At 44.4% G+C, this 23,775-nt stretch overlaps 1 protein-coding gene across 1 annotated transcript in view; it reads left to right on the top strand.

Annotated features, from left to right (window-relative positions):
* The window catches only part of LOC139388136 (mitogen-activated protein kinase kinase kinase 1-like), a 157,385-nt gene that overhangs the window by 109,354 nt on the left and 24,256 nt on the right, over positions 1-23,775 (top strand). Inside the window, exon 14 of the mRNA XM_071134719.1 lies at positions 8,245-9,619. Within this exon, the coding sequence (XP_070990820.1) occupies positions 8,245-9,619 (1,375 nt within the window). The remainder of the gene's footprint in view (positions 1-8,244; positions 9,620-23,775) is intronic.

Genomic DNA, 23,775 nt, shown 5'->3' with positions numbered 1-23,775 from the left:
AGTTGGCTGGCAGCAGACTGGGCTGTAGGTGAAGCATGCCAGGTACTGGTGGCCGCAGGCTTGGCACTGGATGAACATGTTGGACTCTAGTGGGAGCAGCCTGGGTGGGGCTGGCAGCAGACTGGGCTGTAGGTGAAGCAGGCCAGGTACTGGTGGCCGCAGGCTTGGCACTGGATGAACATGTTGGACTCTAGTGGGAGCAGCCTGGGTGGGGCTGGCAGCAGACTGGGCTGTAGGTGAAGCAGGCCAGGTACTGGTGGCCGCAGGCTTGGCACTGGATGAACATGTTGGACTCTAGTGGGAGCAGCCTGGGTGGGGCTGGCAGCAGAGCAGCGGGAGTGGTGAAGTCATCCAGAAGACTGCCAACTGTGGTGTCCATTGCATAGTCCTCAGAATGTGTCCCCTCCGAATCAGGGTCCATGTCCTGCATGGCCTTCCCAGTCTTCCTGAGCAGGTAGTCCACACAACAACCAGCTCTCCTGAAAATGAAAAAGTCAGAATGCAAAACAAGACTAATATGATAGGAACACTCAGAGGCTGTAGACAACTTGGCCAGGCTACGGACATATATTTATTTTACTTTTATTTTACTAGCTAAGTCAGTTAAGAACAAATTCTATGCCGGGCAAACCCGGACGACGCTGGGCCACCCTATGGGACTCCCAATCACAGGCCGGATGTGATACAGCCTGGAATCGAACCAGGGACTGTAGTGCCTTAGACCGCTGCGCCACTCAGGAGCCCTTTACCGACATGTTGTGTCTGTAAAGAATACGTAGTTCATTTGAGATGATTTAAGGTTATACTGTTAAAATTAAACAGATCATTACAAATCAGGTTAGCCTGTATTTTATTCACCTGAGAAGGCTTCCTTGCCAAGTTAAGGTTTGTCTTGCTGCAGACACATGAGAGCCCCCAAAACCTTTGCTTATTGAATTGCCAAAGAGAGAGAAAAACCTAATAGTAACAATGAACAGAGGAGGAAACCAAGTCACATGTCATAAGGATTATAGGAACCAGTGTTCTATCATGGCAGCATAGCTACAATAGTTGACGAAAAATGTGACAAAAAATGTCATATTTACCATTGATAACAAGTTCAATGCAGTCCTCAATGGAGGAGTTTGAGCAACAGCGGAGCTGTAGGTGCTGAACACGAGAGTGACTGAAATTAGATACCATAATCAGAAAAGAGAATGCATGTAGTTTTAGCCTATAAGCTTGATTAATTTTACCTCCTGGGTGTGAAATCCGTAGACACATCTCTGAAGCCCCCCGAGCAGAGTTGTCCATCATGTCATATGTCATAACATGGTTATGACCCTATGTATTTACACTTGTTGTAATATACAATGCGTTATTTTATGTGTCAAAACCTACATGTATTCCCTGACAAGAAGATTCCTTTCATTTGAAAGTTTGTTTCTTAAATCCTTTGTTGTTGTTGTGATTCATTATTTAGTCATGTTTTTTTTAAAATAACTTTTAGAAAAAACTCTGTGACACTGTCATGAAGAAATATGACCATCCTGTGTCACTTTACTTGGACTAAGAAAATGCACTTTATGACACTGTCATGAAGCATTATGACCATCCTGTGTCACTTTACTTGGACTAAGAAAATGCACTTTATGACACTGTCATGAAGCATTATGACCATCCTGTGTCACTTTACTTGGACTAAGAAAATACACTTTATGACACTGTCATGAAGCATTATGACCATCCTGTGTCACTTTACTTGGACTAAGAAAATACACTTTATGACACTGTCATGAAGCATTATGACCATCCTATGTCACTTTACTTGGACTAAGAAAATACACTTTATGACACTGTCATGAAGCATTATGACCATCCTGTGTCACTTTACTTGGACTAAGAAAATACTCTATGTGACACTGTCATGTAGAAATATGACCATCCTGTGTCACTTTACTTGGACTAAGAAAATGCACTTTATGACACTGTCATGAAGCATTATGACCATCCTGTGTCACTTTACTTGGACTAAGAAAATACACTTTATGACACTGTCATGAAGCATTATGACCATCCTATGTCACTTTACTTGGACTAAGAAAATACACTTTATGACACTGTCATGAAGCATTATGACCATCCTGTGTCAGTTTACTTGGACAAAGAAAATACACTTTATGACACTGTCATGAAGCATTATGACCATCTTGTGTCACTTTACTTGGACTAAGAAAATACACTTTATGACACTGTCATGAAGCATTATGACCATCCTGTGTCACTTTACTTGGACTAAGAAAATACACTTTATGACACTGTCATGAAGCATTATGACCATCCTGTGTCACTTTACTTGGACTAAGAAAATACACTTTATGACACTGTCAAGAAGCATTATGACCATCCTGTGTCACTTTACTTGGACTAAGAAAATGCACTTTATGACACTGTCATGAAGCATTATGACCATCCTGTGTCACTTTACTTGGACTAAGAAAATACACTTTATGACACTGTCATGAAGCATTATGACCATCCTGTGTCACTTTACTTGGACTAAGAAAATACACTTTATGACACTGTCAAGAAGCATTATGACCACCATAATTATACAGTATAAGCCAGATAGGTTTATCACGTACATTCTCTTATGTCAGTCATCAGTCAAAAAAGAGGGTGTCTTGTCCTGCTCCTGAAATCGACATTCCAGTCATCAGTAACTGAGCATTGGGTTAGGTACATGTCCGTGTGTGTTCAGTGTCTGCTCAATTACAATGACAATTGAAAATGGTCAATTTCAGAAAATGTACTGTTGACTGTTGACCACCTCACAAGTCCTCAACTGGCAGCTTCATTAAATAGTACAAAACACAAGTCTCAACGTCAACAGTGAAGAGGCGACTCCGGGATGCTGGCCTTCTAGGCAGAGTTGAAAAGAAAAATACATATCTCAGACTGGCCATTAAAAATGGTGGTCAAAAGAACACAGACACTGGACAGAGGAACTGGAGTTGCCTCTTCACTGTTGACTGGTGTTTTGCGGGTACTATTTAATGAAGCTGCAAGTTGAGGACTTGTGAGGCGTCTGTTTCTCAAACTAGACACTAATGTACTTGTCCTCTTGCTCAGTTGGGCCTCCCACTCCTCTTTCTATTCTGGTTAGAGCCCGTTTGCGCTGTTCTGTGAAGGGAGTAGTACACAGTGTTGTACGAGATGTTCAGTTTCTTGGCAATTTCTCGCATGGAATATCCTTAATTTCTCAGAACAAGAATAGACTGACGAGATTTCAGAAGAAAGTGCTTGGCCAAGTGTTTCTGGCCATTTTGAGCCTGTAATCGAACCCACAAATGCTGATCCTCCAGATACTCAACTAATCCAAAGAAGACCAATTGTATTGCTTCTTTAATCAGAACAACAGTTTTCAGTTTTGTTAACATTATTGCAAAAATGTTTTCTGATGATCAATTAGCCTTTTAAAGTGATCAACTTGGATGAGCTAACACAACGTGCCATTGGAACCCAGGAGTGATGATTGCTGATAATGGGCCTCTGTACGCCTATGTAGATATTCCATAAAGAAATCAGCCATTTCCAGCTACAGTAGTCATTTACAACAATAACAATGTCTACACTGTATTTCTGATCAATTTGATGTTATTTTAATGGACAAAAAACAAGGACGTTTCTAAGTGACCCCAAACTTTTGAACGGTAATGTGTATATGGACACCTGCTTGTGGACACCTGCTCATTCCAAAATCATGGGCATTAATATGGAGTTGGTCCCCCCTTTGCTGCAATAACAGCCTCCACTCTTCTGGGAAGGCTTTCCACTAGATGTTGGAATATTGCTGCGGGGACTTCATTCAGCCTCAAGAGCATTAGTGAGGCCAGTCAAGTTATTCCATGCCGATCTCGACAAACCATTTCTGTATGGACCTTGTTTTGTTGCCACAAAGTTGGAAGGCCAGAATCGTCTAGAATGTCATTGTATGCTGTAGTGTTAAAATTCCCCTTCACTGGAACTAAGGGGCTTGTCTGTCGAAACGTTGGTTATTAAATGATTGCATCTGAGCTCCTAGAGCGTGCGGCTCCCCTTTTCTTCTTCAAGTGTTTTACTCCGCTAGCCAGCACCGAAACCTAAACAGGTGTGCATTTCTTTCGCCTCCAAGTCAGGTGTTATGACATATTATGACATGGTTAGGACAGTGTCATAACGTGTGACGGCATTAAGTGTCAAGTAAAGTGTTACCAGGAAGGCCCCTGCTGGCGACTTCACCATCTCACAGCACTCTCAAGCAGCTCACCCCACTACCTATCCCCCACACCCGAAACCAGGAGTCAAAGGGTGATGAACTCTAGCTCTCTCTGGAACTTTCCTTAACCTGTTTTTTTTGGTTGACAAGATCACAGCTTGGGACTTTGACACTGTGTATACTTTGTTACAAAATGCAATGACAATTTGATGGCCAGATATTATAATTAAGTTGCTGTTTACATTAGTAGTAAAGGCCTACATTTAATGACAGGTATTTCTAGTAACACAGCATGTTTTCTGGATGAACACACAGTTCAAATGTTATAGGCCAATGCATGTTTTGCCATTTACCATATACCTTCTGAACGAGGTCATACCTGCCTCGGAGCTGGCCTGTTGCCCGCATCAGCAAGCCAATCCCCTGTGTTGGCAAATGTCCGCAAGCGAGACATCCACTCACTTGTGGGGCTTTTTGGACATCTGAAATTAGCAGGATGAATGACTACCACAAGAACAACTAGCAATACATGTCAAACCTAATGTAAACTGGGCTAAAATAGTAAGCCTATAAGAATGCATGGTATTATTGGAACATTTTCGGTATTCAAGCAAGTAGGCTAATCAATCACCATGGCAAATTAGTCAGACTATATCAACTAGGCTATATCATGGACTGACTGATTTTAATTCATAAACAAGTACGTAAGTATATACAGTGCATTCAGAAAGTGTTCAGATCCCTTGACTTTTTCCACATTTTGTTAAGTTACAGCTTTATTCTAAAATGGATTAAATTAAACATGTTCTCATCAATCTACACACAATACCCCATAATGACAAAGAGAAAATACGTTTTTAGAAATTTTTGCAAAAATAAAAAACAATACAGAAATACCACAAATAGCTCAGGTGCATCCTGTTTCCATTGATCTTCCTTGAACTGTTTCTTCAACTTGATTGGAGTCCACCTGTGGTAAATTCTATTGATTGGACATGATTTGGAAAGGCACACACCTGTTTATATAAGGTCCCACAATTGACAGTGCATGTCAGAGCAAAAACCAAGCCATGAGTTCGAAGAAATTGTCCGTAGAGCTCCGAGACAGGATTGTGTCGAAGCACAGATCTGGGGAAGGGTACCAAAAAATATCCTGCAGTATTGAAGGTCCCAAAGAACACGGTGGCCTCTATCATTCTTAAAGACTCTTCCTAGAGCTGGCCGCCTGGCCAAACTGAGCAATCAAGAGATTGGCCATGGAGGTGACCAAGAACCCGATGGTCACTCTGACAGAGCTCCAGAGTTCCTGTGTGGAGATGGGAGGACCTTCCAGAAGGACAACCATCTCTGCAGCACTCCACCAATCAGGCCTTTATGGTAGAGTACCCAGATAGAAGCCATTCCTCTGTAAAAGGCACATGAGAGCTTAAGAGTCGGCCAAAAAGGCACCTAAAGGATTCTCTGACCTTGAGAAACAAGATTCTCTGGTCTGATGAAACCAAGATTGAACTCTTTGGCCTGAATGCCAAACATCACGTCTGGAGGAAACCTGCCACCATCCCTACGGTGAAGCATGTTGGACACAGCATCATGTTGTGGGGATGTTTTTCAGCGGCAGGTACTGGGAGACTAGTCAGGATCGAGGGAAAGATGAACGGAGCAAAGTCCAGAGAGATCCTTGATGAAAACCTGCTCCCGAGCGCTTTAGAATCACAGACTGGGACAAAGGTTCACCTTCCAACCGGACACCGACCCTAAGCACATAGCCAGGACAACGCAGAAGTGGCTTCGGGACAAGTCTCTGAATGTCCTTGAGTGGCCCAGCCAGAGCCCGGACTTGAGCCAGATCGAACATCTCTGGAGATACCTGAAAATAGCTGTGCAGCGATGCTCCCTATACAGCCTGACAGAGCTTGAGAGGATTTTCAGAGAAGAATGTCCCCAAATACATGTGTGCCAAGCTTGTAGCGTAATACCCAGGAAGAATCAAGGCTGTAATCGCTGCCAAAGGTGCTTCAACAAAGTACTGAGTAAAGGGTCTGAATACTTACATAAATGGGGTATTGTGTGTACCTTGATGAGGTTAAAAAACATTTAATCCATTTTAGAATAAGGCTGTAATGTAACAAAATGTGAAAAATGTCAAGGAGTCTGAATACTTTCTGAATGCACTGCAGGGCATTTTACAGTAGCTATGGCTTGACAAGTTTACAACCTGGATATCAAAGCCTTATTGACATTTACGTAATTTAGCAGAGCGACTTACAGTTGTGAGTGCATACATTTTCATACTTTTTTTCATGCTGGCATTGTAAGTGCCATGCTCTACCTACTGAGCAGCACAGGATTTGTAACGGTTTCTTCCGTTGAAGGAGAGGAGGACCAAAATGCAGTGTGGTTAGTGTTCATCATGTTTAATATAGACGATAACCGAGAACACTACAAAATACAAAACAATAAATGTGAAAACCGAAACAGTCCTATCTGGTGCAATGACACTAAGACAGAAGACAACCACCCACAAAATACCCAAAGAACATGGCTGCCTAAATATGGTTCCCAATTAGAGACATCGATAAACACCTGCCTCTAATTGAGAACCAATCTAGGCAACCAAAGACTTACATAAATACCTAGACTAGAAAACATCCCATAAACATACAAAACCCCTAGACCAGAAAAAACACATTAATCCCCCATGTCACACCCTGACCTAACCAAAATAATATAGAAAACAAAGATAACTAAGGCCAGGGCGTGACAGGATTATCTAATTTAGCAGGCATAATCACATAATAACTAGTCAAAACAAACGTTGATAGCTCCCCCCATTGAAAGTCAATGCTATTGTAACGTTACCGAATGATATGTGTGACCTGTTTACATAGATAGCAAAGCTGTTTACATAGATAGCAAACATTAGCTAGATAGCTAATGAACTTAGCTAGCTGAATAGCATTTACTAAAATGGGCAATAACTTAGCCATGGTAATGTTAGCAGATAGCATTATATTTTTCGTGGACAGTTCTCTTACCTATGAAAAAGAGAGTTACTGTAAATGTACTATACTGTTACTATGCTAGCTAGCTATCTAGCTTGCCAGGTAGCTAAGCTATGTAGCAGCTATTGATAGCCACAAGTTAGAGGTTACAATTTAAATTCTATTGTTGGAAAACAAGTGGGCTGTGGTTAATATCAGCATTGCAGTATAATTCATGTTTTTAATCTGATAGCCCAAGAGAAAGTTGGAGAAGGTTGGCTAGCTAGCTAGCTCCAGTTCTTTCTCGATCGTGCACTGTCTGGACGTCGCTCTTTTTTTCCTAAGTGGTTGAAAGAGTCATCCAATAGCGTCGCACCCCTCCATTGTTCGAAATATGGAGTGGTGTGAGGCTGTGTCCTTCTTCCAAAGAATGAGAAGCTATACATGATTGGCTTTTGAAACATGGACATGGAGATGGTGATTGGACATGGTTGACAGCCTAATGTGAGTTAAAATAGCGCCACCTGCCGCCCCGGGTCCCATTTTTACAGTTTTTGGTATGACTCGGCCGGGAATCAAACTCCCAGTCTCAGGGCGGACACTCTAACCACAAGGCCACTGAGTAGGTATAGCCTGGTATAGACTGGAGTGCGTAGCCTTTGACACATAGCCTTGACCTGGTCCATTAATCTAAATGTGCAATGCCAAACTCCTAAGGTTCTATTATATATTATCTGGGCCTTTTAATAAACACCTCAAACTTTAGTAGAAATGGTGTCCTGATTTGTAGTTTGTTATTCAGTAGTTTGGGCTATTTGTAATGTTGGTAGCATTATGGAAATGCTAAACCTTTTTTTCAAGTAATAATATGTAGGCTCATAACCACTCTCCATTCTGGATAACACTATCTTGAATCATACATTTGTATCTCACACAGTGCATTCATTGCAAAAAATTCTACACTTTCTATGGAATAGGGAGTCATTTGAGACACAGGCTTTTAAGTTGCCCTTCTCCTCTCTCCAGGTATCAGAAGCTGCTTCCCTTGCTGAGCTTCGCGTTGCAGTCCACCGACAACTCCCACTCCATGGTGGGTAAGTTGTCTCGCCGCATTTTCCTGAGTGCCGCGCGCATGGTGGCCCGAGTGCCGCATGTCTTCGTCAAACTCCTGGACATGCTTAGCATCATCAGCTCCACGCACTACGCCCGCATGCGCCGCCGCTTGCTCGCCATCGCCGAGGAGATGGACATCCTGGACGCCCTCAATCTGAGCCTGGAGATCATGGAGTACAGCGCCAGTGAGGCACATGAACTGGTCAGCGCCGCCTTCCTGAAGCCCTCCGCACCTCAGAACTCGCCCAACATGACCGATAGCAACACACCAACGCATACGATTCAGCTAGCCAGTGGAAAGGGAGGGAGAGGTTGCTTTGGCAAGGTGGAAGCAAGTCCTGAGGATATAACTGAGAAGTTAGCGGCCATTTCGACTAGTACTTGGCATCCCGATATGGCAGCTTCCGCGTGCAGTGGGGCCCATGTCGGGCACCCAAAGCTCCCTGTTCGGGCACGTAACTGCCTCCTCAGCCAGTTTCTGAACTCCTCCTCTTCCAGCCAAGCCCCTAGCCTCCCCTCGCGCTCCACCTCCTTCCCGGGCCCTGACAGCAATCCCAAACCCCGACCCCAGAGTTTCGTCCCAAGCAAGCTGGCATCTTCTGCCTCCTCTTTCTCCCCTGGCGCCCAGCGCATGTTCCACCAGCAGAAGCCCTGTAGCAGCAAGGACCCTGAGAAGCAGCTCCCCTCCCCCTGCTTCACCCAGGAGCGACACGTCCCCTCCAGCCAGATCCACAGACCAAAGCCCTCCCGATCCACCACCCCCGAGGGGCCCAAGGTCCTCTGCACCCCGCCCACCTCAAGGGTCTCTAAGCTGGACCTCCAGTGGGAGTCGACCAGCCTTTCTACTAGCACCTCTGGAGGCGAAGGCCTCTCCACAGGGGGCCACATGGGGGGAGCCACCACCCTTATCACCAGCGAGGACAGCTGCTTCACCCCCGTGGAGGAGAAGTTCTGCGCCTTGAACGCCTCAGGCGAGCTCAATTCCTCCATGGAAGACCTCTTGGAAACCTCAATATCGGCAGCCGGCGATGCCACCAGCGTCACCTTCCAGTCGGAGGTGGCCGTGCTATCGCCAGAGCAGGTTGGGGACATGCCAGGGGGAGGGGGGGCTGTGGGGACGTACAGTGAGGACGTGACGCAGCACCAGAAGTGCAAGGAGAAGATGGAGGCTGAGGAGGAAGAGGCGCTGGCCGTGGTCATGGCCATGTCGGAGTCACAGGATGCGCTGCCCGTCATCCCCCAGCTACAGGTGGACAAGGACCAGGACTGCATCATCGTCCAGGCAGATGTGAGTTAATTAAATCACCCTCAGTTACTTACGAACCTATAAGACCAATTTCCCAGACACAGATTTAGTGTAAAACTGGACAAAAAAATCCTTTGAACTGAGAATCTTCCTTAAGCTTGCTTTTTAGTTCAGGTCCGGCAAATTAACCAATAAAGGTTTAGACTCCATAAAAATGTAGGGAACATTGAACATTGTTACACCAAAGCTCACCAAAGCTCATAGACTTCATCTAAATCACATCATACATATCAACCTGTTGAAAGCTAAACCATATTATGAACTGGTTAGTTTGGGTCCTGGATGCTGATTGGTTGAAACAGCATTTCAAATTTGTGTATATCAGACAATATACCACGAGTATGACACAAAAATACTTGTTTACTGTTTTATTTAGGTTGGTAACCAGTTTATAATAGCAATAAGGCACCTCAGGTTGTGGTGTATGGCCAATATACCACGGCTAAGAACAGCCCTTAGCCGTGGTATATTGGCCAATATACAACAAGCCTTATTGCTTAAATCAACCATGATTTACAAATAGTATCCCCCACCAGCTCTCCAGAAAAGCCCAAAAAGTCTAACATGTAGCATGTACAGGTAACTTCTAAAATAATGGAAACGCTTTAGTAAATGAGGGATACAAAGTATATTGAAAGCAGATGCTTCCACACAGGTGTGGTTCTTGAGTAAATTAAACAATTAACATCCCATCATGCTTATGGTCATATATAAAATTGCTGGGCAGGCCATTATTTTGGCTACCATGGCTATGCCTCCATAGGATGACAATGGGCACAAGTGATAATTGAATAGTTTGATTAGCATGAAAATTATATAAACAATAAGCCATGACTGAAAAATATTGGTTGTTTACAAAATTGAAGAACCATTAAAATAGATAGAAAACTCAGGTGTTGGTTTCGAGGCCAGTAGTAACCAGTGCTGTGGGAGGGTTGGACCTATCACCAGGAGCAGCGGGCAAACGTTATCCTGCTACTTGTGGGCCCGTGAAAGGTTCAACGAAATTGTGTGAGGGGTGGGAATGGGCGGATTTCTCCATCCCCTTCTCCGGCCGTTGTATTTGACAGTTCTCAGTCCCTGGAGAAAACACGTTGTGCTATCCAGAGGCACGAGTACATGACATCAATAATCTGCTCCCTAACATTATAAACCTGCATCAGGACATGAATAAGGTGCTCCCAGACATTATAAACCTGCATCAGGACATCAATAATCTGCTCCCAGACATTATAAACCGGCATCAGGACATCAATAAGCTGCTCCCTAACATTATAAACCAGCATCAGGACATCAATAAGCTGCTCCCTAACATTATAAACCTGCATCAGGACATCAATAAGCTGCTCCCTAACATTATAAACCTGCATCAGGACATCAATAAACTGCTCCCAAACATTATAAACCTGCATCAGGACATGAATAAGCTGCTCCCAAACATTATAAACCAGCATCAGGACATCAATAATCTGCTCCCTAACATTATAAACCTGCATCAGGACATCAATAATCTGCTCCCAGACATTATAAACCGGCATCAGGACATCAATAAGCTACTCCATAACATTATAAACCTGCAGCAGGACATCAATAAGCTGCTCCCAGACATTATAAACCTGCATCAGGACATCAATAAGCTGCTCCCTAACATTATAAACCTGCATCAGGACATCAATAAGCTGCTCCCTAACATTATAAACCCTCATCAGGACATCAATAAGCTGCTCTCTAACATTAAACCTGCAACAGGAAATTGATTATATCATAGTTCATGTGGGCATTATGAAGGGCAGCTCAGAACAGCTGAAGAAGGATTTTAAAGAACCGATTGGGTCTCTCCTTGACACCAACAAACACCCGATAAGCAATAAAAACAATCAACCATCTCAGAAAAGTGCTAAAAGTAACCCATGTTAACATATCTAACTTAAGAAACAAGGTCAATGAAATCAATAACTTGCTTGTGTCACGTTTCTTCAAAATCGAACCCAGAAGCAGACCAGGACAAGGAGAGTAGGAAGAAGGTGAGTATTTATTTACAAGTGAATGTGAATGGGTAGATATATCCAGGTGGCGTAGCGGGCATCGGTGGTGAGTTGATGGGAGTAAATAGGTGGATCCAATGGGGAAGCGGAATCCTCCGACGACCAGGCGGGAATGGGGTAAATGATCCGGGATGAGTAACTGAAGACAGAACAAACGGAGGTAAGTTTAAGGCAAGCAATACGAAAAAAACAACAAAACAAATTCTATCCAACTTGAGGCTGATACTATGGCACAACATACTGTTCATGGCTAACGATCCGGCAGGGAATGGATTTCAGGTCCGGGCTTATGAAGAGGAGAGATGATGATCAGGACCAGGTGTGCAGATAGCTGATGGGATACAGATGCGGGTAATCAGAAAACCCAACTGGCTACATTGCCCGGCAACCAGACAGGGTGCGTTCCAGGACGCCGGAAAAAAACACTCCAGGACAGAACATAGGCAAAAAACAGACTCAGGAAACGGGATTCGTGACAGTACCCCCCCTCCGACGAACGCCACCGGGCGGACTACCCGGAGCGCCAGGGTGGAGGCGGTAAAAGTCACGAAGCAGGTCATCGTCAAGGATCTGACGCCGAGGAATCCAACTCCTCTCCTCAGGACCATATCCTTCCCAATCCACTAAATACTGGAACCCTCGACCCCGCCGTCTGGAGTCCATGATGCGGCGCACCGTGTAGACAGGACCACCTCCGATCATCCGAGGAGGAGGAGGACGAGGAGGAGGGGGCAACAGAGGACTGAGGTGAACCGGCTTGAGGCAGGAGACATGAAAGGTGGGGTGTACTCGAAGCGTTGCCGGCAATTTGAGTCGGACCACAACAGGGTTAATGATTCTCACCACCACGAACGGACCAATGAACTTTGGTGACAGTTTCCTCGACTCAGTCCGTAGAGGAAGATCCCGTGTAGCCAACCAAACCTTATCTCCGATGGTATAAGCGGGAGCAGGAATACGGCGACGATTCGCCTGGATCTGATACCGGTCAGAAACTCTAAGGAGGACCTTCCTGGCCCGATGCCAGGTCCGGTGGCAACGACGAATGTGGGCCTGGACAGAAGGGACCGAAAGATCCCTCTCCTGAGAAGGAAACAAGGGAGGTTGGTATCCGTACACGCATTGGAAGGGAGACATCCCAGTGGCAGATGAAGGAAGGGTATTATGGGCATACTCGACCCAGGGTAATTGAGATGACCAAAAGGTGGGATCAGAGGAGACAAGACAACGCAGCGTGGACTCCATCTTCTGGTTGGCTCTCTCCGCCTGACCATTAGATTGTGGGTGAAATCCAGAAGTGAGACTGACTGTAGCTCCAATGGCCAAACAGAAGGATCTTCAGACAGCAGAGGTAAACTGAGGACCACGGTCAGAAACAATGTCACTGGGCAATCCGTGGACCCTGAAAATCTCCCTAACCAGGATCTCGGACGTCTCCGTGGCAGATGGAAGCTTGGAGAGAGGGACAAAATGAGCAAACTTGCTGAATCTGTCCACAATGGTCAGACTGAAGGGGGCAATCCCGTGACAAAATCCAGGGCCAGATGCGACCAAGGTCGCCAAGGAATAGGTAGGGGGTGAAGAAGCCCAGAGCTGGGCCGATTGGTACTTTTGTTCTGAGCACAAACAGAACATGCGGCAACAAACCTCCGGGTATCCTCTCCCATGGCAGGCCACCAAAATCGTCTGCGCAGTAGCGCCATAGTCCGAGCAACGCCAGGGTGACAAGCTATCTTGCTGGCGTGGGACCACTGAAGAACAGCAGAACGGACCAACTCAGGCACGAACAACCGACCGGGTGGACCGTTACCGGGGCCGGGCTGCGTCCGAAGGGCCGCCATCACATCCTCCTCAATCCTCCATGTAACGGCTCCCACGACAAGGTTCTGGGGAAGAATCGTCTCAGTCTTGGCCCCACTCTCATCCGTCTTGGAGAACATCCGGGACAAGGCGTCCGCTTTGCCGTTCTTCGACCCAGGTCGGAACGTCAGGGAAAAATTGAAGCGTCCGAAAAACAAAGCCCACCTGGCCTGACGGGAGTTGAGACGTTTAGCCGATTGCACGTAAGCCAGATTCTTGTGGTCAGTCCAGACCAAAAACGGTTGCTCCGCTCCCTCCAACCAGTGACGCCACTCCTCCAAGGCAAGCTTCACAGCGAGAAGCTCCCGGTTACCCACATCATAGTTTCTCTCAGCTGGTGAAAGACGACAAGAGTAGAAGGCGCAGGGATGGAGTTTACCGTCAGTGGAGCTACGCTGGGACAGGATGGCGCCCACCCCCACATCAGACGCGTCCACCTCAACAACAAACTGACGGGAAGTGTCAGGTTGAGAGAGAATCGGCGCGTTGGTGAATCGGCTCTTCAAGTTCAGAAATGCTCGGTCTGCCTCAGGAGTCCAACAGAAAATTCTGGTGCAAGACGTCAGCGCAGTTAAAGGGGCGGCCACCCGGCTGTAATCACGGATAAACCTCCGATAGAAGTTCGCAAATCCCAGGAATCTCTGGAGCTGCATTCTCGTACCGGGCCGGGCCCAATCCCGAACCGCCCGAACCTTCTCTTGGTCCATCTTGATCTCACCCCTGGAGATGATGTACCCGAGGAAGGATGTAGTGTGGGCGTGAAAATCACACTTCTCTGCCTTCACAAACAGACGGTTCTCCAATAACCGCTGCAGAACCTGCTTAACATGCTGGATGTGGCTGGAAAGCTCCTTGGAGAAAATCCGGATGTCATCCAGGTAAACGAACACAAACAGACCGATCATATCCCTCAGCACGTCATTCACCAAACCTTGGAACACTGCTGGAGCGTTGGAAAGTCCAAACGGCATCACCTGGTACTCGAAATGTCCCATAGGTGTATTGAATCCAGTCAACCACTCGTCCCCCTCTTTGATCCGAACCAGATGATACGCATTGCGTAGATCAAGCTTCGTAAACACAGTAGCACCCTGTAAAGAATCGAAAGCGGAGCTCATCAAGGGCAAGGGGTACTTGTTCTTAACCGTAATATCATTTAACCCCCGATAATCAATACACGGTCGAAGAGAGCCATCCTTCTTACTCACAAAAAAAAAATCCAGCTCCCAGGGGTGATGACGAGGGACGAATGAGACCTGCAGCAAGAGACTCCTTAATGTAGGTCTCCAGGGCTTCCCTCTCAGGTCGAGAAATACTGTATAACCGTCCCTTGGGAAAGGCAGCTCCAGGGAACAGCTTAATTGTACAATCATAAGGTCGGTGGGGAGGAAGTGACTGAGCTTTCTGCTTACTGAACACCTCACCCAACTCGTGATATGTTTCAGGAACCAAGGACAAATCAGGAGGAGCAGACTCACTGACCCGACTGGGGACAGCATGAGAACAGGCAGTCCTGAGGCAGTTAGCATGGCACTCAATGCTCTAACTAGTTACCTTACCAGTCACCCAATCGAACGAAGGATTGTGTTCTCTTAGCCAGGGGTATCCAAGAACCAGAGGAACATGGGGGGAAGGCAAAATTAAAAAAGAAATAACCTCTGAATGATTCCCCGACAACAACATCTTAACCGGTTCAGTCCTCATAGTGATCCGTGCCAGAATACTGCCGTTCAGAGTGGTTGCTTCAATGGCTTCCGGTAATTGCTCCTTGGAAAGCCCCAGCTGTTCCACTAAGTCGGCATCAATGAAGCTGTCATCGGCACCTGAATCGATGAAAGCGTTAATCGCTAAACTCTGATTCTTATTTATGAGGGTAGCAGGAAAACGAGGTCTGACAGGGCTCTTGAGAGGTTGAAACTGGCTCGCTAACAAACCTCCCAAACTTAACGAGCCGAGCAGTTTAACGGGCGCTGAGGACAAACGGAGATGTAATGTCCCGAGCTACCACAGTAGAGGCAGCTGTTGGTCTCACGTCTACGTTGGCGCTCGTCCTTTGTTAACCCGTGCCGCCCCACTTGCATAGGTTCAGGATCTGGCGGCAGGACTCCTCCACTAATCCCGTGTGAAGGAAAATTATCAACCCGTTCTGGTCCACTTCCTGACCCGAATGGTAACCGAGTCTCAGATTGATTAGATGGACCCCACTGCTTCTCCCTCCTTCTCTCTCGGACTCTATTATCTACCTGAATAGCTAAGGCGACCAAGCTGTCTAGATCACTAGGCTCTGGATAGGATATCAGCTCGTCCTTGAGTTGCTCCGACAACCCATGGTAAAAAGCTGCTTGTAGTGACTCCTCATTCCAACCACTCTCCACAGACAATGTCCTGAACTCGATCATAAAGTCTGCCACACTGCGAGCTCCTTGGCGAAGAGTGAACAAACGTTTAGCTGCGTCCTTACCTCGGACTGGATGGTCAAAAAGCTTTCTCATCTCTCCCGTGAACTCCTGGTATGAAGCCATGCAGGTCCCCTGTTGTTCCCAAACGGCTGAAGCCCATTCCAGAGCTCTTCCACGCAGCAGTTCAATAACAAAGGCTATCCTAGCCTTGTCAGTGGCGTAAGAATGGGGCTGCAGATCAAACACTAACCCACACTGCATAAGAAAAGAACGGCATCTTCCCAAATCCCCTTCATATTTATCAGGCGTCGGTACCTTGGGTTCACGGAAGGAAACCGCACCAGACACGGCAGGTGAGATGGGTGACACAGGTGGTGAATGAATCGCCGGCAAACTGAGCTGATCCTAGATCTGTGTCAAGCTAGTAGATAAGTTCTGGATTGAACCCGCTATCTCCTGTAGCGCCGTATTGTGTTGTCCCAATGTCCGCCCCTGCTGGGTAATGGCATGGCAAACGGAGTCCAGGTCCGCTGGGTTCATCCTTGGCCAGATCGTTCTGTCACGTTTCTTCAAAATCGAACCCAGAAGCAGACCAGGACAAGGAGAGTAGGAAGAAGGTGAGTATTTATTTACAAGTGAATGTGAATGGGTAGATATATCCAGGTGGCGTATCAGGCATCGGTGGTGAGTTGATGGGAGTAAATAGGTGGATCCAATGGGGAAGCGGAATCCTCCGACGACCAGGCGGGAATGGGGTAAATGATCCGGGTGAGTAACTGAAGACAGAACAAACGAAGGTAAGTTTAAGGCAAGCAATACGAAAAAAACAACAAAACAAATTCTATCCAACTTGAGGCTGATACTATGGCACAACATACTGTTCATGGCTAACGATCCGGCAGGGAATGGATGTCAGGTCCGGGCTTATGAAGAGGAGAGATGATGATCAGGACCAGGTGTGCAGATAGCTGATGGGATACAGGTGCGGGTAATCAGAAAACCCAACTGGCTACATTGCCCGGCAACCAGACAGGGTGCGTTCCAGGACGCCGGAAAAAAAACTCCAGGACAGAACATAGACAAAAAACAGACTCAGGAAACGGGATTCGTGACAGCTTGTAACAGATGACATTTGAATTCTGACAATCTCTGAAACTCACTTAGATAATACCTGTGATGACACATTGGTAGCAATACATGGTTATAACATCTACAGAAAAGAAAGAAATACAAAAGGTGTAGGTGTGGCCATTCATATTCAGAACCACATTCCTGTAAAGATTAGAGATGATTTCATGTTTAAAATCATGTTGAAGTATTATGGTTACAGGTTAATATGCCTCACCTAAAGCCATTTCTGGTGGGAAGCTGCTATAGACCACCAGTATCTGGATAACATGTGTGAAATGCTTGATAATGTATATGATATAAACAGAGAGGTATATTTTCTGAATGGTTTAAATATTGACTGGCTTTCATCAACAGTATTTAACATTAGATTGTCTCTAAGCTTTACAGGAATATGGTTCTGAATATAGACCGCAACACCACCTCCGTTGGCATTTCTGTCTTTTTGGTAAATGTTATAACCATGTATCATCAAAGGTATTATCTAAGTGAGTTTCAGAGATTGTCAGAATATGAATGTCATCTGTTACAAGCAAGTTATTGACTTCATGGACCGTGTTACTCAGGCTGCATATGTTAATATGGGCTATTTTTTGCACTTTTCTGGGTTGCTTGACTGTTTTTATTGCTTGACTGGGAAGCTTATCGGAAGTAACTTGATAGTGCAGGATGAGCTGCACAAAGTGGTCCTCCAACTAGGACACACCGCCTCAGCGCTAACAGTGTAACTCTGGTTCATAGGCTCATGATTACTGCATACAATACCTGTAGGATAAACAGAAGTATTCGGTGCAATTAGGTGTACATGAATTAAGTTACTAACGTTGTGTTTGCCAACACCCATAGGATAATGTACATTTAATGCAGCATTTTGACGACTCATTGTCACAATGGTAGGGATAAACTGAGTTGGTCTTGGGTCATTGATAAGTCATTGTTTCAACGCAGCCTTGAAATGCGTGGACAGAGTCCAGGAGCCAAGATGATTTGGATGGACTCCGTCATTCCTGTAGAATATCTTCTGTTTCCAGAAGGTGTCAAAGTTATCTATAAAAGTGACTCAAGCAGAGCTACAATAATCTGTGTAAGGCCGGTAGGCCAGTAGCCTGCTGAATCTTTGGCAAACATACTATAAATTGAGAAATCATGTGACTAAACTGAATAAAAAAGAAGAAGAAACTGCACTATGAAACAAAGATAAATGACATAAAGAATGATAGTAAAACGCTCTGGAGAACCTTAAAATCTCATTGGGATAGGCGTGCCGCTAGCGGAACACCTCGACAACATCCGGTGAAATTGCAGAGCGCCAAATACAAATTAAATTACTATAAATATTTAAATTCAAAAAATCACAAGTGCAATACATCAAAATAAAGCTTAACTTGTCAGATTTCAAAAAGGCTTTACGGTGAAAGCAAACCATGCGATTATCTGAGGACAGCGCCCCGCATACCAACACATGAAAAACATATTTCAACCAGGCAGGTGCGACACAAAAGTCAGAAATAGCGATATAAAAAATGCCTTACCTTTTATAATCTTCTTCTGTTGGCACACCAAAAGGTCCCAGTTACATCACAAATGGTCCTTTTGTTCGGTAATGTCCTTCTTTATATTCATAAAAACTCAGTTTAGCTGCGCGCTTCAGTCAATTATCCACTCAGTTTCCCTCCATCAAAATGCATACAAAATTAATCCCAAACGTTACCAATAAACTTTTCCAAACAAGTCAAACAACGTTTATAATCAAACCTTAGCTATCCTAATACGGAAATAAATGATACAATTGAAGACGGAGAATAGTATGTTCATTACCGGAGATAAATAAGAAAGAATGCGTTTTCCTCCACGCGCTTGGAAACACTACAGCCAAAATGGGAGCCACCTAGAAAAACTACAATTTCTGGGTCATTTTTCCAAAAACCAACCTGAAACTCTTTCTAAAGACTGTTGACATCTAGTGGAAGCCATAGGAATTGCAATTTGGGAGGACTTGGGCTCATAATTATAGTACTAGCCATTGACAACAGTGGTAAGCTGAATAGTTTTTTTGGGGGTGATGGTTTGTCCTTGGGGTTTTGCCTGCCATATAATTTCTGTTATACTCACAGACATACTTTTAACTGTTTTAGAAACTTTTGAGTGTTTCCTATCGAAATCGAAATCAATTATATGCATATCCTAGCTTCTGGGCCTGAGAAACAGGCAGTTTACTTTGGTTACGCTTTTAATCCGGACCTCTTTCCCTACTGTATTTATTTTATTTATTTTGCCCTTTTGCACCCCATTATTTTTATTTCTACTTTGCACATTCTTCCACTGCAAATCTACCATTCCAGTGTTTTACTTGCTATATTGTATTTACTTTGCAACCATGGCCTTTTTTTTTGCCTTTACCTCCCTTATCTCACCTCATTTGCTCACATCGTATATAGACTTGTTTATACTGTATTATTGACTGTATGTTTGTTTTACTCCATGTGTAACTCTGTGTCGTTGTATGTATCGAACTGCTTTGCTTTATCTTGGCCAGGTCGCAATTGTAAATGAGAACTTGTTCTCAACTTGCCTACCTGGTTAAATAAAGGTGAAATAAAAAAAATTAAAAAACAAATTTAAAGATTAACAAATTTAGGCATGACATATCAGCAACAAACGCTGACACTACACATCTAAGTATATCTGACCAAATTATGAAAGACAAGAATTGTAATTTTGAAATCCGTAAAGTCAGTGTGGAAGAGGTAAAAAAAAATATTGTTGTCTATCATCAATTGGCTCAGAACAGGACAGCACAGCTGGCTCGTAGATGTGCATAGAAATCTAACATTAATAATACGCATGTAAATCTCTCCTGGCTCAAAGTGGAGGAGAGATTGACTTCATTACTACTTGTATTTGTGAGAGAAATTGACATGTTTAATGCACCCAGCTGTCTGTTTGAACTGCTGATACACAACTCGAACACCCATGCATACCCCACAAGACATGCCACCAGAGGTCTCTTCACAGTCCCAAAGTCCAGAAAAGACCATGGGAGGTGCACAGTACTACATAGAGCCATGACTACATGGAATTCTATTCCACATCAAGAAACTCATGCAAGTAGTAAAATTAGATTTAGAAAACAGATAAAAATACACCTTATGGAACAGCGGGACTGTGAAGCAACACAAACATAGGCACAGACACATGCATACAAACACACAATAACATAAGCACTATACACAAACATACACATGGATTTTGTGTTGTAGATATCTGGTAGTAGAGTAGGGGCCTGAGGGCACACACTTAATGTGTTGTGAAATCTGTTGTGAATGTATTGTAATGTTTTGTAAATTGTATAACTGCCTTAATTTTGCTGGACCACAGGAATGGGGATCCATAATAAATATAAATACAAATCCTTCAGCAATGTCCGTCCAGAACAAGGTTTAATGATGATCCACTCACACACACACACACACATCCCAGACCACTCTGAGTCTTTCTTGTGACTGACGATGATTGTGGTTCTGAAAAGAAAGAATAAATAAACTTCAATTGTAGCACTGATATGCATGACATGAAAGTACAAGATAGCATATAACATTGTAATAAGGCCATACATAAATGAACTAGTAAACAGACTCCGTAAGCTAGAGCTCTTGTACATAAACAAACACACAGTGCCTTTGATATAATAACTCACTTCGTTCCCTACCGTCAAGGCGCGCATGCAGGGCTGTAGCCATAGGCAACCACCCACAAATTCCCAATGCAACCAACAATATTTTACTTTATACAGTGCATTTGGAAAGTATTCAGACCCCTTGACTTTTTCCACATTTTGTTACGTTACAGCCCTATTCTAAAATTGATTTTAGAATAAGGTTTTTAGAAATTTGTGCTAATATATTAAAATTAAAAAACATTCAGACACTTTGCTTGATATTCGAAATTGAGCTCAGGTGCATCCTGTTTCCAATGATCGTCCTTGAGATGTTTCTACAACTTAATTGGAGACCACCTGTGGTAGATTAAATTGATTGGACGTGATTTGCAAAGGCACACACCTGTCTATATAAGGTCCCACAATTGACAGTGCATGTCAGAGCAAAAACCAAGCCATGAGGCCAAAGGAATTATCAGTAGAGCTCCGAGACAGCATTGTGTCGAGGCATAGATCTAGGGAAGAGTACCAAAAATGTCTTCAACATTGAAGACCACAGTGGCCTCAATCATTCTTAAATTGAAGAAGTTTGGAACCACCTAGACTCTTCCTAGAGCAGGCCGTCCGGCCAAACTGAGCAATCGGGGGAGAAGGGCTTTGGTCAGGAAGATGACCAAGAACCCGATGGTCACTCTGACAGAGCTCTAGAGTTTCTCTGTGAAGATGGAAGAACCTTCCAGAAGGACAACCATCTCTGCAGCACTCCACCAATCAGGTCTTTATGGTAGAGTGGCCAGACGGAAGCCACACCTCAGTAAAAGGCACATGACAGCCCACTTGGAGTTTGCCAAAAGGCACCTAAAGACTCACACCACGAGAAACAACATTATCTGGTCTGATGAACCCAAGATTGAACACTTTGGCCTGAATGCCAAGCTTCACGTCTGGAGGAAACCTGGCTCCATCCCTACGGTGATGTTTTTCAGCAGCAGGGACTGGTGGTAGTCAGGATCAAGGGAAAGATGAACTGAGCAAAGTACAGAGATATCCTTGATGAAAACCTGCTCCAGAGCACTCAGGTCCTCAGACTAGGGGAATGTTCACCTTCCAACCGGACAACGACCCTAAGCACACAGCCAAGACAACGCAGGAGTGGCTTTTTGGACAAGTCTCTGAATGTCCTTGAGTGGCCCAGCCAGAGCCAGGACTTGAACCCGATCTAACATCTCTGGAGAGACCTGAAATTAGCTGTGCAGGTACGCTCTCCATCCAACCTGACAGAGCTTGAGAGGATCTGCAGAGAAGAATGGAAGAAACTCCCCAAAAACAGGTGTGCCAAGCTTGTAGTGTTATACCCAAGAAGAATCGAGGCTGTAATCGCTGCCAAAGATGCTTCAACAAAGTACTGAGTAAAGGGTCTGAATACTTACATAAATTTAATATTTCAGTATTGTGTGTAGATTGATGAGGATTTTTTTTTCCTCATCAGTTTTAAAATAAGGCTGTAACATAACAAAAGATGGAACAAGTCAAGGGGTCTGAATACTTTCCCAAGGCACTGTATAGCAAATACAGGAATGTAAAAATGTCTACGAATATAACCCAGATTATAAACTGGGTGGTTCGAGCCCTGAATGTTAATTGGCTGACAGCCATTACATTGGTAAGCAGTTTTTAATAGCAATAAGGCACCTCGGGGGTTTGTGATATATAACCAATATACCACAGCTAAAGGTGTTGCGTCTTGCCTAAGAATAGCCCTTAGCCATGGTATATTGGCCATATACCACACCCACCCCCGTGCGTTGTTGCTTAAATATAGCATGAGCTATATAAACAAATAATCTAGCATAGCACCATGCATGAGAAATGCTAACAAACGGGTAAATGCTAATAAGCATGCTAAATCCTAATACATTCTGAATTAAATTGCTAATGCTAGAGCCAACGCTAGTGAGACCGCGAGCTAACTAACACCCTCAATACAAATGGTAGTTATAACAATAGTTAATATTGAGCTCCGAAAACAACAAGACATAAACATCTTAAGGCACTTACTTTCAGTATGGTGAAAGTAAGTTTCTGACTGAAGCACTTTTCTGACATCTGCCCTGCTCGTGCTACACTGAACGTCCCAGGAGTACTAACTGCTGATAGGCTAACATAATGCTGTCTGGCATGACCTTGACCAATAACAACTAAAGAAGTTTGGGTCTTGTGAATAGGAGGCTGAACTGCCTATGTAGAAAGCACTAAATAGCTGACTGAAGCTGGCCATTTTTTACAATGGCCGTCTCAGTCACCAGATCTCAACCTAATTAGACACTTATGGGAGATTCTGGAGCGGCGCCTGAGACCACATTTTCCACCACCATGAATAAAACACCAAATGATGGAATTTCTTGTGGAAGAATGATGTCGCATCCCTCCAATAGAGTTCCAGACACTTGTAGAATCTATGCCAAGGTGCATTGAAGCTGGTCTGGCTTGTGGTGGCCCAACGCCCTGTTAAAACACTTTATGCTGGTGTTTCTTTATTTTGGCAGTTAATTGTATGTGTATAGGCAATAGGCCCAGGCCACTTTCAGTCGACAGACGTGAAACGTTGCAGATAGAAACGTCATAAATAGAACTGACGTGATTCCTGGCTACATGTCAGAAATGCATGTTTGTTACGGATACAGTTATCCTGTGTGTGTATCCTGTGTGTGTGTGTTTCTTTTCTCTCCTTCTCCCCTCACAGGTGAAAATCATCACTCCCCAATCAGTCAACAATCAACCCATCAATCAGAAGACACACCTCCTCCTGTTTCCTACCCTATCACAGTTCCTTCCCCATGGTTTAAAAACCCCATCATTTGTTTGTTCAAGAGCTCAATCTCTTTGTAATGCCATGTTGGTAGATCTCTGCTCTTGATAGATTTCAGTAGCTCAATCTCTTTGTAATGCCATGTTGGTAGATCTCTGCTCTTGATAGATTTCAGTAGCTCAATCTCTTTGTAAATGCCATGTATGTAGATCTCTCTCTTTGCGTCTTAACCTCTTCTT

The sequence above is a fragment of the Oncorhynchus clarkii genome, chromosome 29 (genome assembly GCF_045791955.1).
Source record: "Oncorhynchus clarkii lewisi isolate Uvic-CL-2024 chromosome 29, UVic_Ocla_1.0, whole genome shotgun sequence".
Classification (NCBI taxonomy): Eukaryota; Metazoa; Chordata; class Actinopteri; order Salmoniformes; family Salmonidae; genus Oncorhynchus; species Oncorhynchus clarkii.
The sequence above is the reverse complement of the archived record's forward strand: the minus strand, read 5'-3'. Positions and strand labels throughout refer to the sequence as shown.